Genomic DNA, 15,982 nt, shown 5'->3' with positions numbered 1-15,982 from the left:
AACCAACCTTGAGGAATGCTAAAATATTTAGCACTGCAAATGAGATGATGACATGTGTTGGACAAAAGACATTCCTCCATATGTAGAGGAAACGAACATAAGGCTGCTGAGAGTTCATCAACCAGCAGCACACTGGTCACCAGATCTCAGAACCTCCGAAAGCTCTGTAATCTCCACTCCTTGCTCTGTTCTGCTAAGATGCGAACAGCGTGGTGGTATCTCATTCTTTCCTTGTTCCAGTTCTCCTCCCTGACAACCTCAGCTTTTGTTGGCATCGGTGGTGGCGTTGGTGTCTGGATCAATGGAAGAGGCACCAGCATCACCACTGCCACCGCCCAAGCACCACCATCCGATCCCTCAGGTGCCGCCTCCAGCAGTGAGTACCCAGCTCTTCAAGCTTGGAAGTCTGCCATGACGGAGGATCCTAATGGAATTCTGGCCTCCTGGGTTGGCCCTAATGTGTGCTCATACAAAGGTGTCTTCTGCTCAGAGCCACCAGAGGACAGCTCCTCCTCGCCCTCTGTGGTCTCAGGCATAGACCTCAACCGTGCCAACCTCAAGGGCTCACTGGTGAAGGAGCTCTCTTTGCTCATCCACCTATCCTTCCTCCACCTGAACAGCAACAGGTTCTCAGGTGCAGTCCCAGACTCCTTCAGAGAGCTGCAGTACCTGACCGAGCTGGACCTCAGCAGCAACCAGTTCTCCGGCCCCTTCCCCACCTCCACACTCCTCATCCCCAACCTCGTCTACCTTGACCTCAGGTTCAACAGCTTCTCCGGTGAACTTCCCGATGAGCTCTTCGAGAGGGACTTGGATGCCATCTTCCTCAACAACAACCAGTTCGAAGGCCAGATCCCCATGAACCTCTGGGCCTCCTCTGCCTCTGTGATCACCCTGGCCAGCAACAAGTTCTCCGGCTCCATTCCGGCCAACTTCGGCTACACGGGCTCCGGCATTAGGGAGGTCCTCTTCCTCAACAACAAGCTCACAGGTTGCATCCCGCAGGGGGTAGGTTTGCTCAACGACATTGAAGTCCTGGACTTGAGCTTCAATTCACTCACAGGCCGTGTTCCGAGCTCCTTGTCATGCCTATCCGACATCGAGGTCCTCAACGTAGCACACAACCAGCTCTCAGGGGAGCTCCCAGACCTGGTCTGCGACCTGAAGAGCCTGCTCAACCTTTCTCTATCCTTCAACTTCTTCTCTGGGTTCAGCCAGGACTGTGACAAGCTGTCCTTCAGGAATGTGGGGTTTGATTTCTCCGGGAACTGTGTGGCTGGGAGGGACATGCAGAGGCCTCCACCGGAGTGCACAGGGCTACCTGGAGTGGATCTCAGCTGCCTCAGGATACCATCAACGCAGGCTGTGGCTTGCGCTGCCGCCATGGGTCAGGGAGGTGGTGTGGCTGGCGTTTCATTCACCTTGTCCACCTCATTGCCGTCATTGCCATGACCTCTGTCAGGATAACGCTGCACTGGGTAGTAAACAGGCTGTATGCATTCACTGGCTTATGCTCTCTTAAATGCACCACCAGAAGAACATGTTCTTGCGTAATTTGTGATGTTGAGTTGGCTTTGGAGTTGTTCTTCTGTTCAACATGTCATTTCATGCCATGGTAAAGCTGGCACTGCCAATTCTGTAGCTCCAAGAGATGACTATTCTCACTGATACAACATTCTTCACCATGATCGTTGCTATGCAAGAGTTCTTTGTCTATTGAGGATGACCAAGGGAGCATCTATCTCCTGTCACCACTGATCGAAGCTGCAACTGCTTCATTCTCAAGATCTGAGAATGGCCTATGAATTCTATTCCCATTGATGGCAAAGCCTAGACAAAACATGATCTGAGAATTAACACGGAGAGGCATAAAAGATTAGTAGAATTCAATCCTTCAGCTAATAATTCTATACATCTGTTCTATATATGATCAGAACATCTTGCAATGAGGAACCATACTGCACAGGCAAAGGCACAAATCCAAGTTCAGTAACACTTTCTTGTTCCCTGTAAGCTGTAGAGAACAAAGAGCCATCTGATACTGTCAGTACCGAGAAGAATAGGCATGATCGGATACTTCTCTCTCACCATATGGTCAGTCAAGTTGATGTGATCCGAAGAGAAGAAGATTCAGATGACTGAGAAAATACTTGACCTTCAAATAGTTAAGATCAAACATCATCTCCTTCGTATAGACATTTCAAAGTGCAGGTGTTTACACTTCAAAGACAATGAAGAAAGAAGGCATACACTTGTCATACCATTTGTAGATTATAAAAACAAGACATTCCCCATTGCCTAAGTAAATCATGCCATAAATTATGCATGTTAAGTCCTAATGAAATATAAAAATATCACACCACATTGCAATAATAACATTTTGGATTTACAAGTGTACAATAAAAATCACAAAAAAAACACACAAGATATTAGTTTAGCAATAACAAACTATATCCACTTACCGACGTCGAAGATTTTAGATCTTAATTAATAATTTTTTTACACCTAAAATTTTGATGTGATAGTGCTATATCATATTGAGGACATAAAACCTTACTTACTAAATATTGAGAGTTCAAAACTTCATTTAACGAATAGCTAATATCAAGTTCTTTTTATGATTAAAAGACTTTCAAAATCAAAAGAGAAATCTTATATATTAATAAATAAAGAACATATCATAGAGTCAAAAAAAGTATACTAAAAAATCGACATAACACACTCATTGATTATATCAATAGTAAAAATCAGATTCTTTATCATATGAAATCAATTACGACTCTTGAGTTTGCATAATTTAATTATAATTTTTTTATATCCTCTCACATTAAATTTTAAAATATATTTTTATACTTTTTCTCTCATCATCCGTAGATCCCAATAAAATAATCTAGTATTTTTCTCACATATTATATTTATAAAAAAATTATATAGAGATATATAAGATATTTATAGAATAATTAAATCTTAAATTTATTTATTTTTTAATTCAAAATGAGTTATTTTCGTACTATGATTCATTGTATGAATATACTAACCCAACAATCTCTCCCTTAGTGATAATTTTATCTATTTTTGTATGTTCTAAAAAGAATATACCATGCTTCATGCTTATTTCAATATCCATCACTCATCTTTATTAAATCTTTAAGCATCGAACCTTTAAGCTTTGATATCATTTTGTTAAAAAAAAGAATATTTCCAAAACCAAGTGAAAAATCATAAAGATTAACAAATAAAAAAAAATAAAATTAGAAAGCTAAACCTTAATATTAATATGGTTCGAAACTTTACATCAATTGAGAAAATCAAATACTTCACAATTATTTTTCATACTTCTTTCTCACTCTCCTTATATCCATATTATTTCAATAACTAAACCTTAATATTCAAAATTTCCTTCATTCTCAAGGAATATGATTCCTTTTCCTTGCAGAGCTAATTTTAGAAAAAGAAAAATTCAAATTCAACACAATCACATATATATATATATATATACATATTTATATACAATAATAATTGGTAAGATGGAACATGTCCTGATTTATGTTGAACACAATCTTACAGTCTTCGGAAAACCTTGTGAGAACACAAAAAAATCATCACTCTCGATCATCACATCGGAACCGCTCGTTTTAGATCAGACGCAGAATACGAATACTAAACCGGTACGGCATACCGATATCAGCGTGCTCATCCGCCGCACACGGAATCGCTCGCCCCCTAAGCTTCGCGGCGGGCTGCAGTCGCAGCATAAATACTCTGCCCTCTTACCCTGCGCTTAGGGTTTCGATATCCGTCTCTCATTCTCGCGCTCTCTCGAGCTCTGCCAACACCGGCCGCCTTCCATGGCCGACGAATTCCACTACTCTTCTCGACCCGACAACAAGCGAAAGTTCGACGATCCGGCCGCCGGTGCCGGCCCCTCGCCGCCCGCTAGGCGTCCCACGGGCTTCTCAGCGCCGATCGCCTCGCCATCCCCCGACGGCCCCCCCCCACCGGCGTCCTACAACAGCGTACCGCCGCCCCTCGATGGGATCCAGCTCGCCAAGCAGCGTGCCCAGGAAATCGCCGCGAGGCTCTTCAGCGACGCCGAGGCCAAGCGCCCCAGGGTCGACAACGGCGGGGGTGCGGATGATTCGAGGGACAAGGGGTTCAGTTCCTCTGCTACCGGTAATTGTTGTCGTCCTGGATCTGTATGTTTTAGTGCATCTTTTCCCTTCCCTCTATGACAGCTTTGGCATCACAGTTCTGATTTGTAGGCTGAGTTGGCATTTATTGTGCTTTGTGCTTGATTGTGTCGTTCTTGTGAACTTCTTGGTCTTCGATTTAGGGTTTCACAGGCAATCTGTCCGGCTTTTGATCTTTAAGAATGCATGAAGGGCCTCCCTTCTCATGTCTTAACGAAGCAAACGAGAGAAAAGATTGTGTTTTCCTTCGTCTTTCTTACTCTCTTTCGTTTTCTCTCTTCTCCATAACTTGTTATGCAAACAGAGCCCGAAAATAGGAGCTAGCGAGAGGAGTTGTGAACACAGGTAATGGACTAACAACCAATAAGGGATAGAACGGAACATATTGGCAGTTTCGCGACCAAATTCTTGGTTGTGTCTCCTCCCCATGTTATATGCCTGCATCAACCCTCGTTTGTTCTCGCAGATTCCCTCTTTTAGGCAACTTTCTCATTTAACGATTTCATTGGTATTCCTGAGGCCAGTTGAACAAGGTTGAATGGTGACTGCCCCTTGGCCTGATACGTTCACATGATAGGAGTTGGTGTATTTCACAATCTGATGAAACCATGCAAACTGTTCATCCTGCCCTGCCAAATTGCTAAAGCGATTGTAGGTTTAAGGATTTAGCCAGTTTGAGAAACAGTGATTCAATCCACACCAATATGCCTATTCTTTGATTCCTTGACCATTTCCATCTTCGACATCAACAAGACTTCAGAAGTTGAAGTTCAACAGGTTGAGGGCTAGGGTTTTTATGGCGTGGAGTCCATATTTCTTTGTGCTTTTTGCTTTATTGTGTTGTTTTCTTGATGTACATGGTTTTCAATCCAGGGATTTTGTATCCTGAAAATCATATATTAAACCAATTCTATATTGATGCTCGCTATTTCTCTCAATTCGTTCCACGTATAAAGACAGAATACTCCAATTTTCTAGCTTATTTTTTTGAGTAAACTATTTATTTATTTTTTGTATTTTTTCTTTATTTTAGTGACAAAAGTTGTGTTTTTCTGATTTCTTGCTTCATGCCATTTGAAGAAGATATAAATCAGATTTTGTTGACCATTTTAAGCTCTGCTAGGCTATCTGGATGTATCATGGCTAATGTTTTTGTTTGTAGAATTTGTGTTACAGCTGGTCTGTACAGAAAACCTCCTGCTTGTGTTCCTGATTTGTGCCATATATTTGTGACACCATCAATTGCAATTTTCATTTTGAGAGCCAGATGCATACGAGTAACCTAAGAAGTGCCAACTTGAGTCCTCAAATGTTGAAACTCTAGCCAAAGCAGGAACAATTGCTGTCAATAACTTTTCTGACTCTGCCAAGCTCGATGGTTCAGCTGCCATCATGAACAGTTTGTTTCGTTTGTTGCAAAACTTCATAGGGTTGCCCAAACAAATTATTAATAGATACTTGGCAGCAGAAGTAATATCCTTCAATTTTTTGATTGAGATTTTCACGTCATATTATTTGTTGATTGCTTTTTGCCCTGAATGATTTATCTATTTACGGGCTTCAGTCAACTAAACTGTAGAAGAATTAACCTGATTGTGGGCCTTGATTAAAGATGCAAGCCAAGCCATATAAATATCTATATCCTTTAAAATCGTTGACTCAGATTATTGCCCCATATATTGTTTGTTCAGTTGTTTTATGTTTTGGGATTATTTATCTCAATCTTCAGTTGACTGAGGAAAATGAAGCTGTGGGCATTTATTGAACATGCAACTTAAGCCCTAGAAATAACTGAAAAATGTGCCTAGTGCTGTTATAAAACCTCTCAGCCACGATGAATTGGTTTAAATCAATCTGATGTAGATTAGGTTTGAATCAATCTGATATAGACTGACCATTGTGCTACACTTGGAACATGCAAGACAAGTCATGAAACATATAAATCTTGTGCTGTCACTAAATGCTAGCTGCAAACGGTTAGATGAAATATATGCATTTAATTTTTTAAACACAGACTTTTCATGTTGTAACAATCGAGCTTTATGCAGTATACAAATCAAATGGTGATTAAAAATCAACACATTCTACCAAATGATCTAACACTAGCAAAGTATATCTGCCGAGTTCTACCATGTTGATGAATAAAAGTCAACTGGAATATGAGTTTATGATTCCTTCTCAAGAAACATTATAAGGTTCCAAATCTGGATCTCTATATCCCTGATGATTTTTGCAAATAATAGCTGGAACTTTAAGGTCAGTTGTGCTTAGTTCTTGTGCTTTCTAAATAAGCTTAATTGTTTGATTTAGATATTTAATTATTTTATTTTACCCTTGTATTATACTTGATAATTCTCACTAAATAATGCCATATATTTTCAATCATCTTTTTATAGTGGAAAATTTCTATCGTTCATATTTGCCTACTCCTTAACTGTGACGTTTGGTGCCTGACTTTTCCATATTTATCAGACCATACACAGAAGTCTCTGAATCAGCCAATACCTTCTCAAATTGGCATGACTTCCCAGTCAGTTCCCGTGTATGGTTATCAAGGTTCAAGCAAAAAGATTGAAATTCCGAATGGAAGGGTATGCTTTCCTTTTGATTGTGTGCTGGCTTTAGTTATCTACACGATGTGACAAAATATTAAGTAACACATTTGTGTGCTATATGACTTTTCTGGAGATTCTGTATTTGCTTCAATGTCGTGGGTTGTCTTAGGTTGGTGTGATCATTGGCAAAAGTGGAGAGACGATTAAATATCTTCAGGCTCAATCAGGAGCAAAGATTCAAGTAACTAGAGACATGGATGCAGATCCTAATTCGCAGACTAGATCAGTAGAACTTATGGGTACTTCTGAACAGATTAGTCGGGCCGAGCAATTAATTAATGATGTGCTTTCTGAGGTACTATTGGAGTGTTCTTTATAGGTAGAATGATTAGTATGGTAGCTGATGTATTTTCCTGTTATATTGTACTTTATGTAAAATACCTAGGCTGATGCTGGGGCTTCTGGCGTCATTGCGGCTCGGAAACATGGTGGTGTTCAAGCGGGTGCAGAGCAATTTCAAATGAAAGTTCCAAACAACAAGGTAAATTATTATTTGATATCATTGTGTTACAGCTGTTCCTTGAATTGATTCTGCAGTTTTGATCTTTTATTTCAGGTTGGTCTGGTGATTGGTAAAGGTGGTGAGACTATCAAAAATATGCAAGCTAGGTCTGGTGCACGCATCCAGGTTAGCATTGTTGTCTTCGTTGATTGTTTATCTTCTTCTTTTAGCATCATTCATCTTCCAACCAAAGCTTAGATCTTACAAAAAATGCAGTAATCAAGAATTTTAGGTTGCATTTACATTTTTTTGAAGTAAAATGTTAAAAATATCTATGATAAGTTTAATTTGTTGAAGGTGTTAGGTAACTTAGTTAGTAAAAATCTTGATAGTTTATCACAAGGTCTTGAGTTCGAATCTCACTTTCGTCACTTACCTTTTGCAAAAAAAATATTATTTTTTGTTTATTGTTATAGAAAGTAGTTAATTATTTTCTAAATATCCAAAGTAAGAAACTTCTACTAGTTTTTTTTAAAAAGAAAGCATGCCACTATTATTACCTAATACAATTTAGAGGAAAGTAGGGCATCATTTTTAAGCAGGGAAAGGAAATTCTAATGGGAAATTGGGGTATCTAAAAAATCTAAAATTGTAATTCAGGCAAAATTTCCAAAAATAAAGAAGCATCAAGAGAACATAAGTGTTGTTTGAAAATCTTATTTTTAAAGTAAATAAAACAAATACGATGCCGAACACATCCTTGGTTCTTTTCTGGTTAGGAGATTTGTTCACTAGTCAAATGGAAAATGTTTTTTTAACTAACCATAATGTTTATGGTGACTCACACTGAGCAAGTTGATGATAAGTTTTAACCTTATAATGTACTAATCAAGCTTACAATTTCCGATTAGTTATTAAATTGCTTTCTCAGAGGTGCTCATTTTGTTTGTTGTTCAGTTTGAGAACTTTTTGGAACTTTTGCTGGATTTATTTGATGTCATTTTAACACCTTGTTTATCATGCGCAGAGATTGAATCTTGAAGTCATGATAGTGTAGTGTTGTTTTTCAGAAATTATCTTTGGATTTGCTTTGAGTCCTTGTTATTTGCACAACATCATACCTGGGCATGCTTATCACAAAACATATGTGTCCTTGAATAACTGTTCTTAATGATCAATGATCGGATTGAATCTCTACTATGTTTGATAGGTTTTGTATTATAGCAAGGCGTAAAGTTTTATCTGACTCATTGCATTTGCTTCTGATCCTTGGTTATTTTTACACCTCAGAACTAAGAACACCCTTATCTATATTTTTGTGTCTTGGCTTCCTTTTTATATAAACAACTAATGACTTTTAAGTTTTAAAGATGTTTAGCTTCTGTATATTTGTGTTTTAAAGTCTCGAGGGTTTGATGTTGGCCTCTGCTGCTGCTTTGCTGCTTGATATATAATGCCAAATGATGCATTTTGATTTTGAGTGATATTTTTGCATGTGTGGTATAACTGTAACAAACTTGATATATTTGGTTGTAGGTGATACCTCTGCATCTGCCACCTGGTGATACATCAAACGAAAGAACAGTGTATATAGATGGCACAAAGGAGCAGATTGAAGCAGCAAAACAGTTGGTCAATGAAGTTATTAGTGAGGTATGATAATTCAGAATTTCCATCTTTAAAAAGGAGCTTTGCTAGTTGGATGTATGTTTCAGGATTCTATATTGTACTTTAAACTGATTGAATTTCTGTCTATACATTCGAATTATCTTCTCAGTCCTGCCAGGGCTTATTCTATGTCATAAGCTGTTTGAATAACTTTCAACAAGTGGTTATGCAGTTACTCCGGTTTGTGGATAATGCTTATGTTAGAACTTATATTTTTAGGCCATTAATTGACTAAGCTATCTAAGTGACACCTTTTCTTATTATTTTTTGTATTTGTTCAGTTAAGTTTTGGTAACATATACAGTTTCTTTTGGTTCTACATTCCAGCATAATACCTAAATAGTAACTTTTTATTTTTAATCAGTATCTATTTAAGAATCACTGTTTTCTTCTTTTCATTCTTTTTTTCTTTACTTCTGTTAGAACATGTGCTTATATTCCATTTAAAATATTCAATTATCTTGTTTTGGTTATGTACATCTTAGTTATGTGTCTTTATTAAAGGTACTTAAGTTTCTTATATTTTGAGGTATTTTCCAAGTTAATCAAAGACCTATATCTAGAAACTGTCGTCAGAAGAACTATGATTCTGTTAAACTTTTGTTTATTTCTTTTCCATTATTCCTACTGCAATACAATTGTGCTTTCTTGAGTGTAGTGCTTGTATATCTTTTCTTATTGGGGTAAATGACTGTAGTTGTAGTCTATGTTTTGGCAGTTCCCTTTTGCTCTTTCCATTATTTTTTTTATTTGGTTAGTTGGTTGATCTTTATGCTCTATCTGATCGACATGTTACAGTACAATCTTCACATCAAGGATTAAATCTTGGTTTGGTATTGTACATCAATTTATACTACTTTTTAGGTATGAGTCTGTGCTGGATGGTGCAGTGGGTGGTGGTAGGTGGTGTTGGTAGAGTGTCTGGATACAGCACTGAGGAACAGGATGAGCAGTGAGGGACAGGGAGGGTCGCAACTAGTTAGGAGAAAAGTGGTGCTGCTCCTGTTGGCATGGTGGTCAACAGCGAACGATGGCAGTAAGGGAGGGGAGAATGGCAGCAGTGAGTAAGATGGGACTGGGAGAGAGGCTTAGGGTTTATAGGATTCAAATAATGGTACTTCCTGCATTGGAAGGTGCCTTGTGTATTGGGTTTGCTCTTTCTCAGATTCAGGTATTGATACTTCCTGATACAAACTTGTTATTGGTATACGATAGGTGTACTGAGCATTAAGTAGTGCCTTGGACCAATCTGAGTGAAACGGCCTAGTGTGTATACCTGTTTGCACTGAAACCATCAAGTACTGGTTTGCACCGACTGGTAAGGATGGAATGTGACTATAAAATTCATATTAACATTTTGGATTTTCATATTCTTCCTTTTTTTCCATAAAGCCTAAGTCTACTTGATGCACTTCTGATTTTTTCCGCCTTAAAAGAACAATAAATGGTGGCTGAAGCACGCAAGATTCTACACTTTTTAGTGCACTTCTGAACTGATGCTAGTAAAGGCATAGGCAGACTTGTTCTAAAATGCAGCAAAATTTGATCTCTACAGTTCTCTGCTGATACATAATCATTGCAGTTCTGCTGTTTAGCAGCTTGTTCCATAAAAACTCCAAGTGAAAAAAAGTGGCGCAGTTTAGAAAAATTGAAAATATAAAATGAAAATGTGAAGAAAGTTAATAAGAAAGAAGTTTGTGCTCTGCTTGTGTTTAACAGCCTTCGACCTTTAAAAGCACTGATCTTCTACTTGTTACATTAAAGTAAAAGGACATTCTAAAGAGTAAAGACCAACCTAGGAGAAAGTCTTCTTAGTACTAACTTCTTTCTTAAATGAGGTATCTTTTGCTGTGCGCTTCATTGTTATTGTATATCTGTATATATATATATATATATATATATATATACTTGTTTTCAGCTTGACAGGAATGTTGCTTCCACTATGAATATTCTTGGCTAATATATGCTATGGTCCTTATGTTTCCGACTTTGGAAATTAGGGATTCTCGAACTGGATAACACTACTCTAGCTAATTCCTTGGTCTATCTAGATATTAGAACCAAGGTTTTCCTTTTCGGGTATCGGACTAGTTTCAGCAATCTATTGGAATGGGATGTATCGGTTTGTATCGGTGTATTGACATGGTATGCCAATGCGTATTGGTGTTTCGACGTTTTGACGAGGAAGAAAAAGAGGGTGAAGAGGAAGGGGCAGTGGAGGATCAGAAGAAGAAGAAGAAGAAGAAGAAGAAGAAGTGCAGCGACAGTGTACCTGGAAAGCAGTGGTAGCGGCAGCATCACAGTGGCGAAGAGGCAGCGCTGCTGCAGTGGCGAAGTGGCAGTGGTGAGCACTTCAGCATCGTATGCGAGAAGGGGGCTTGCGTTCGCGAGTCCTAATTTGTTTTTTTTCTTTTTTAACACTGAAATGGACTGGCACCCACCATTTTTTGATTTTGTTTTACTATTTTAATCGGATCGCTCGAAACGTGGACGGTCCATGTTTCGGTCCTTGCCCAGACCGGTATGTACAGCCCGTACCATACCGTTTCAGGCAGTACAGCAATCACTATTAGAACAATAAAATTCTACGTTTGAGATTGTTGCATTGTCTCTAGACCAGTTAATGGACGAAGATCATGCTTGCTTGCTGTGTCCTTATTTTACACGATTTGTATAGATTTCCTGTAACTGTCATTTTATATTCTTTTTTATTGAAGATACTTTAAAATGCACGGTAACACCATACTGACTGTTTATGCAACTAAAATGCAAAGCAGAATTTTGTTAAATCCTTGGTAAAGATTAACATATACTTTATTCTGCCTGTATCAGTTTTTTTTGTTTTAACTTCTTTTTTAATTTGACACAATGATCAGTGCCAAATCTTGGAGTGCACAATAACTTGGGGCTACACTTGCATCAGGATATTTTGACTAGTGTTGACAATGCAGAGATTGGTTTTGTAATTGTTTACAATCTGAAAAATGTTCCAATATCCAAAAGAGTGGTTATAATTTGTCTTACCAGATTTACAAGGGAACATAATTTTGAGGCACCTGCCATTTTTCCACGTCCATTGCTTTTGTTTTGCCAATTTCTCAAATTTCTATAAACACTTGACTTATTCATGTTGGAATACACATAGTTATGAGATTCTGATTCTGTAATACTTAAGGTTGAAGTTTTCTTGCTTATCTTTGCTTATTTGTTGACTTCTGAACCTGTTCAGTCATTTTATTTATATCCTTGTTGGATTCATATTTCTAATATGGTTTGCATCATTATATATATATATGTATATATATACGTATATGTATATATGTATATGCATATATATGTATGTGTGTGTGTGTATGTATATATATATGTGTGTATGTGTGTGTATGTATCATATTAGTATGGTTTGCTCAGATTAAATGTTCTGGCCAATCTTTTGGCTATTGAATGAAAGGATGGGTTCTGACTTACACTTCTTGTTTTGAGCTTTGTTTTTTGAGAAATATGGTAATTGTAGGAGTATAGCTTGTGTTGGTGCTCCAACATTGTGCGACGGTGTAGGCAATTCCATTTTGGTCTTTGTTGGCTTGTCACTGGTATGGTATTGAGCCTCAATTTCTTGTAATTGTTAGCTAATGTATAGAGGGATCCTGCAAGCTTAATTGCTTTCTGGATGGTTATTGGAATTGTTATCTAGTCTTCTTTTCATGATGAAGCTCGAGGTTCTTTGTGTCATTTGATTATGTTTCGTAGTCTTACCCTGCATTTGATGTTATAATAACTACTACTAAACTGTATACTTTAACTCCAAAAATATTGGTTATAATAGCGTTGGCCCTCTGTTCTCCAGTTGGATCTGGATAATTTTCAGACTCTGGGATCCCTGTTTCTTGTAGGGGCAAACTGCAGGCTGAGTGGTCTCAATGCATGGTCTGCGTCAGTGTCATTGAAATAAAGTGCAAGTTAATTTTCCACACGCAGAGTGCATTTTTATTTATAACTGCAAGGGAATCTTGCCTAAATCTTCTGTGTTAAATTTTGTATAAATCAGTATATATTTAAATTTTATCTAACATAGAGGATTATCTCTGTAGTAAATATTTACAATAGAGTCTTCTACTGTAATGTTTTGCTAGTCTGTGAATAAATCATTACATAGTGGCATGCCTTCGCCATGTGATGCCATTGCATGTTCAGATGCTTGAGGAGACGATAAAAAAGAGGTATTCATATTGACAAATTTCTCCTAGAACTCGTGTGCTACATATTTTGGACATGCTTATTAAGATAATTTTGCCGAAGTGATCTTTTCATTATAAAGACACATATAGCAATACGATGCTTTCCAGCACAAAGCAGAATGCAATTATGTGTAAATTTGAAATGTCTTACTTCCACGGTTTACAAGCTTTTCCTAGAACTTGGGCTGCTGCAATTTGTCGACATGCTTATGTTTGGCTTTCATCTTAATATATTTGATCTTCATTTATACTTCTTTTAACATTGATCAACTGCAAGCAACTTTTAACATTTTTTAGACATGCTTATGTTTTTACTTTAAGATGCGATTATGTGTAAATTTGAAAAGTCTTTCTTCCATGGTTTACAAGCTTTTCCAACAACTTGGGCTGCTGCAATTTGTATACATTCTTATGTTGTGCTTTCATCTTAATATATTTGATCTTTGTTTTCTTCTTTTAACATTGATCAACCGCAAGCGATTTTTCTTTGCATTTTTTGTTACCTGGCCTAACCTCTATATTTTGTGAGAGTGTACCTTGGCTGTATACATTCTTATGTTGTGCTTTCATCTTAATATATTTGATCTTTGTTTTCTTCTTTTAACATTGATCAACCGCAAGCGATTTTTCTTTGCATTTTTTGTTACCTGGCCTAACCTCTATATTTTGTGATAGTGTACCTTGGCTGTACAACCTTCTCCTTGTCATATTTTTTTATTTGGCAACCATTGTTGCTGTATGTTTTATATTTAGTATGTGCTTTTTGAGAACTAACACAGAAAGTAATGGTTTCCTTCCTGATGAGAATTTTGCAAGGTGCCTGCCATGTATAATTTCATATTAGATTATCATGTTGAATATCTTAATCTCCATAATCCTTATCAACTGGTTGAATGGAATCAGTTGGCTGCAACTATGCCACTCTGATAGTTCTTTTGCCTCAAATTTGAAACCTTTTGTTAGCTGTGGCACTACATGTTGCTTTTGTTCAGACTATTTGTCTAGATATGTCGACTGCTGCTAGTCCATTAGGTTCTCATGTGAAGAGAAGATAGGTGAGCATTCAATGTACCTTGAAATTGTTTCTTCCTGGTATGGTAAGTTGATGGCCTTCTTCATTTTAATCAATTGTTTGTATCATTCATCACATTGCTTTGTAATTCTCTTTGTTTATTGTGCTTTTGTTAAATTCTTTGTTTGACTCAGATGTTCTTTTTTGAGCTATACGCATGCAAAAATTACATAAATTCACATCAAGTAAAATGTACATGCAGAATCGTGTCAGGAATCCAGCTATGGCTGGAGGGTATCCTCAGCAAGGCTACCATCCACCTCGTCCTCAAACAAGTTGGGGTCCTGCTGGCACACCCCCCATGCAGCAACCTGGTTATGGTTACATGCCACCAGGAGCTTATCCTGGTCAACCACCTCAGTATAATGTACCTCAGCCACCTTATGCGGGATATCCTCCACCCTCGTCTACTGGTTTCTCTTCTGGGTGGGACCAAACATCCAATCAGCCTGGTCAGCAAGCTGCACCAGGTACTGGATATGATTACTACAGCCAACAATCTCAGCTGCAGCAACAACCTTATGGGGGATCTTCTGCACCTGCTGGAAACACAAGTTACAATTATGGACAAGTATCTTATGGTGATGCTTCTTACTCTCAGACAACTGTTGGCCAACAACAAAGTTATGGACAGGATGGATATTCTAGTGGTTATAGTGCTCCTGCACCTCAAACTGGATATTCTCAGCCTGCACCAAATGTCCAGACTGGGTATGATCAACAGAGCTATGGTTCAACACCTAGCTATGGATCAATGACTAACCTCTCTCAGGATGGATCCGCCTCTGCATATGGTACTCAGGGTGTGTCTGCTCAAGCACCTCCAACTCAACAAGCTCCATCAAGTCAACCTTCTGACGTCCAAGGGTACACAGGTCAACCAATAAATAACAGCGCTGCTAACTATCCTGCCCAGGCAACATCGCCATCTGGATATGGCATTCCCCCAACATCACAGCCAGGATATGGGAGTCAACCCCCTGCTATGACTGGATATGGCCAAGCAGCGGCACCTAGTTATGGGCAGCCTTCTCAGGTCCAGAAGCCGCCAGGTACTCAGGCTGTTTATGGACAGGGTCAACAACAGGCTCTGTCTACTCCATCTGGCTATATGCAGGGTGCTCCTGTGCAATCGGGTTATGGTCAACCTCCAACCTCACAATCTGGTTATGGGCAACAACAGTCGTATGGAGTCCAAACGCATAACCAACCAGGTTATGGTCAGCAACAGCAACAATCATATGGTGACTCTTATGCTGGTGGTGGCTATGCGCAGCCTCCTGCATACTCTAATGACAATGCTGCTGCGCATGGAACCTATGATGCATCTGCTGCTGCACCTGCTGTTTCAACTGGTGCAGCAGCGAGCAAGGCACCCCCGACTTGAAGTCTGGTAAGTCATCTGTAGGACTTCCTCTTGTGGACTGGTCTGTATTTTGCTCAGGCGATATCTAGGAGTTATCAATTCTGGCACTTTGGACTTGGTTTTTCTTATGATGTCTTGCAATTTGGATTATCGGACCAATGGTAAGTATGTAGACTGTCTATTCTTACCCATAAAATGCTGAGTGAACTGTCATATGAGAACCTAGCAATGTAACTTGGGTATTTGAGATCAGATTATCACATCACGCATCAGCAGCACCATTTTCTAATTAGCTTTCCATGGAAATGATGGGCCCTTTTTGGGTGTCTAAAGACGATTGCTGAATTTCAGTCTCTTTTTGAGCTGCAAAAAGGAGGCTTTTCTGCTGCAG

At 38.5% G+C, this 15,982-nt stretch overlaps 2 protein-coding genes across 2 annotated transcripts; both read left to right on the top strand.

Annotated features, from left to right (window-relative positions):
* The first annotated feature begins 57 nt into the window (after positions 1-57).
* LOC103986992 (leucine-rich repeat extensin-like protein 4) lies at positions 58-1,685 on the top strand. The gene has a single exon (XM_009405162.3). It carries the CDS (start codon positions 199-201, stop codon positions 1,450-1,452), a length of 1,254 nt encoding a protein of 417 aa, XP_009403437.2. The 5' UTR covers positions 58-198; the 3' UTR covers positions 1,453-1,685.
* Positions 1,686-3,709: 2,024 nt separating this feature from the next.
* Positions 3,710-15,880, top strand: LOC135675808 (uncharacterized). Its single transcript, XM_065186349.1, has 7 exons — positions 3,710-4,173; positions 6,663-6,781; positions 6,915-7,100; positions 7,191-7,286; positions 7,362-7,433; positions 8,784-8,900; positions 14,428-15,880. The coding sequence occupies exons 1-7, from the start codon at positions 3,849-3,851 to the stop codon at positions 15,610-15,612; spliced, it is 2,100 nt and encodes a 699-aa protein (XP_065042421.1). The 5' UTR covers positions 3,710-3,848; the 3' UTR covers positions 15,613-15,880.
* The last annotated feature ends 102 nt before the right edge of the window (positions 15,881-15,982 follow it).

Source organism: Musa acuminata, chromosome BXJ1-6, assembly GCF_036884655.1.
Source record: "Musa acuminata AAA Group cultivar baxijiao chromosome BXJ1-6, Cavendish_Baxijiao_AAA, whole genome shotgun sequence".
Lineage (NCBI taxonomy): Eukaryota > Viridiplantae > Streptophyta > Magnoliopsida > Zingiberales > Musaceae > Musa > Musa acuminata.
This window is presented reverse-complemented; position numbering and strand designations above follow the sequence as displayed.